Genomic DNA, 2,655 nt, shown 5'->3' on the forward strand with positions numbered 1-2,655 from the left:
TCCAAACTCAAAAATAGCCACTTGGATCTAACTATTAATCTCATAGCCTCATCTGTGGTCATTGGATTCTAACTAGTAATCCCAAAATGATCTCTAAGTAGTACATGAAGACTACAAGATTTGATTTGAATCTCTAATAGAACAAACTATACCTTTCTAAGTTAAATTATCACCAAAATAATCGTCTCCATTGTGAGAGACCATAATTGTGTCATAGTTCAAGTTCTTTATCATTTGAGTGCAAACACTTCTATGATTTGATCTCTTTTGTGATGTGTTGCTCAAAACTATATAAATGGATAATTTGAGGGTTGAGGCAAGGTTGTTGTTCAACCTCATGACTTCAACAAAGATTCTAAACCTTTGAAATGTTCTCTACATTTATAGTGTAACTATCTTTTATGGAATTTTCTAAAAGCAAAAAACCACGAAAACTTGGGAGAGAAGGTAAGTGTGTAGCTATTTTATATGCGGAGGATAAGTGAAACATGGGGAAGGAGGGGGGGGTGGGGGTGTTTGACGTTCGTAGTGAGTGCTATCGATGATAAGACCTTGAAATGCCTTGGATGAGAGAAAATCCAATAAGTTGCCTAACATTTCATTACACTCTTAGCAATAATAGTGCAATGCCCAAATCTTTCATATAATCTTAGATATAGTACAAATGCTCATGTAATTGACGCAAGGGCTTGAATCACCATGAGACATTGACAATTATATAAGGTTTGAGATCCCGTCTATACATCGGAAGGCATATGAGAAATTATTATTTTTTTGGTTGAAGTTATAATCACTTAGTGAGGGGCTAAGAAAGGCATACATTTGGATGAGAGGGAAGGATGCACGTTGAATTGAGTAGATTCTGTGTGCGTAAGTATAAGTAGGTACTAGCTGGTATAGGTAGATCCTTAGGCAAACAATAGATAGGTAATGGTGTGAGAGGGGAGGAAGGGGGGGCCTTAATAGAGGAATATAATGGTAGCATTTGGCTTATAAGTTATGGCTAGGGCGCCGTGGACATTATCTATCTAGAGGATGGGTACTGGATGGCTTACCTACAGAATAACGCGGGAGGTAATAAGGTAGAACGTGGGATGATGGGGCGGCCATGCTGATGATGATGGTGGATGATTATTCGTCGTAGCCGCAGAGGCCCTGCTGGCAGGTGAAGGGGGAGGGGCAGACGTAGCCGCAGCGGCCGCAGTTGGCCGGGTCGGAGTTGAGGTCGACGCAGGAGGAGCTGCAGCAGGTGCGGGCCGTGGCGCCGCACTTGTTGCCGCAGCGGCCGCAGTGGAGTGCGTTGCTTCTGATGTCGCGGCACTGACCGCGGCAGCAGCGCTGGGACGCCCCGCTGCACAGGTACGTGTCCGTATTGCACACGTCGCGCCGCACGGGCAGCGGGAAGGGCAGCATGGAGCGCCGCCCCCCGGCCCTAGGCAGCCGCCTGATCCTCCCCATCACTTCTTCCTCTTCCTCCCCCTCCTCCTCCTCTTTTACACTACTACCACTAGTACTACTTACGGTAGTCGTAGTAGCAGTGGCCCACCCCGCGCCCGGCAGCCCCACACGTGCCGCCACCTCCTGCCCCTCTCCCCCCTCCTCTACCGCCGCCGCCACTCCCGCCTCTTGCCCCATCATCACCAGCATTGCTGCCGCCGCCACCACTGCTGCCCAGCAGCGCGCCCGTCCCGTCCACGTGTAACGCCCATATTGGCTGCACCTGCTTTCGCCTGTGCTGCCCATTATCCTGCCACCTGCAACACCACACACGTGTAGCCGCCTGTTTGGCTGCGGGGTTTCCGCCATAAGTACCTAGAGTGGACTGGAAGAATGAGAAGAAGCCAAAGAAGAGGAGATGGAGAAGGTAGCGTCGGCGGGCCTCCCCGAGGAATAGTAGCTGGCCGCAGCTCGTTCGACCTGGAAGAAGAATATGGGTCTGCTTGTGAGGTCGAGATCGGAAGCTACGTGTTAATATATTGAGCTGTGTGTGTCGAATATTATGAGGAAAAGTGGGGGTGGTAAAAAAGAGAACTAATACCAGCTGTTTAGAATGCTATGGGGAAAAGCGGGGGTGGTAAAAGAGAAGTAATACCAGCTGCAGCGTGCATTTCCAGAGGCCAAAGAGGGGGTGGGAGGACCTCGCCTTTGCGCACGTCTGCGAGTTTTGTGCCATCATGTCTGTTATATGTTAAATGTTTGTTTGCGTGAGGTGACGATATGCGAGAGCGAGAGAGAGAGAGAGAGCGAGCGCTCGCGTGGCACAATCTCCCTGGTTTAGGCGGCCTTTTCCCTTCCCAAACTACAAGACAAAGAAGGAGAAGAAAGAGTAAAGAAGTTAGAAGTGATTAAGAAAAGAGATGACTAGTTGACTTCCGAAGTCACACCTCTCATTCAGCTCAAAAACGGGGGAGGCCAAAGCAAGTGGCAGCCCCGCTGGCTGTGCCTGCAAGCAAGCACCATCCAATTTGCTACTTGATCCTCCTTGACATTCTCATTCTCATTGCTTTTCATCACCAAGAGGGTATTAGTATTATAATCCTTCCTTCATGCACCATGTGCAAGATTAATACGCTTCTTTTCTTGAAGACCTTAGACCATCCTTCCTAAATGCACCATGTGGAAGATCTAGTATGCTTTTTTACCTTGGAGATCTCT

At 48.4% G+C, this 2,655-nt stretch overlaps 1 protein-coding gene across 1 annotated transcript; it reads right to left on the bottom strand.

Moving 5' to 3' along the window:
- Positions 1 to 595: 595 nt before the first annotated feature.
- LOC148039177 (uncharacterized) lies at positions 596 to 1,806 on the bottom strand. The gene has a single exon (XM_087675320.1). It carries the CDS (start codon positions 1,804 to 1,806, stop codon positions 1,132 to 1,134), a length of 675 nt encoding a protein of 224 aa, XP_087531446.1. The 3' UTR covers positions 596 to 1,131.
- Between the last annotated feature and the right edge of the window lie 849 nt (positions 1,807 to 2,655).

Source organism: Lygodium microphyllum, chromosome 3 (assembly GCF_053477565.2).
Source record: "Lygodium microphyllum isolate KBCC chromosome 3, Lygodium_microphyllum_v1.1.10, whole genome shotgun sequence".
Taxonomy (NCBI): domain Eukaryota; kingdom Viridiplantae; phylum Streptophyta; class Polypodiopsida; order Schizaeales; family Lygodiaceae; genus Lygodium; species Lygodium microphyllum.

What these genes read in the sequence shown, in the direction of transcription:
- LOC148039177 (XM_087675320.1), bottom strand. Translation starts at nt 1,806, where the DNA reads ATGGCGGAAACCCCGCAGCCAAACAGGCGGCTACACGTGTGTGGTGTT.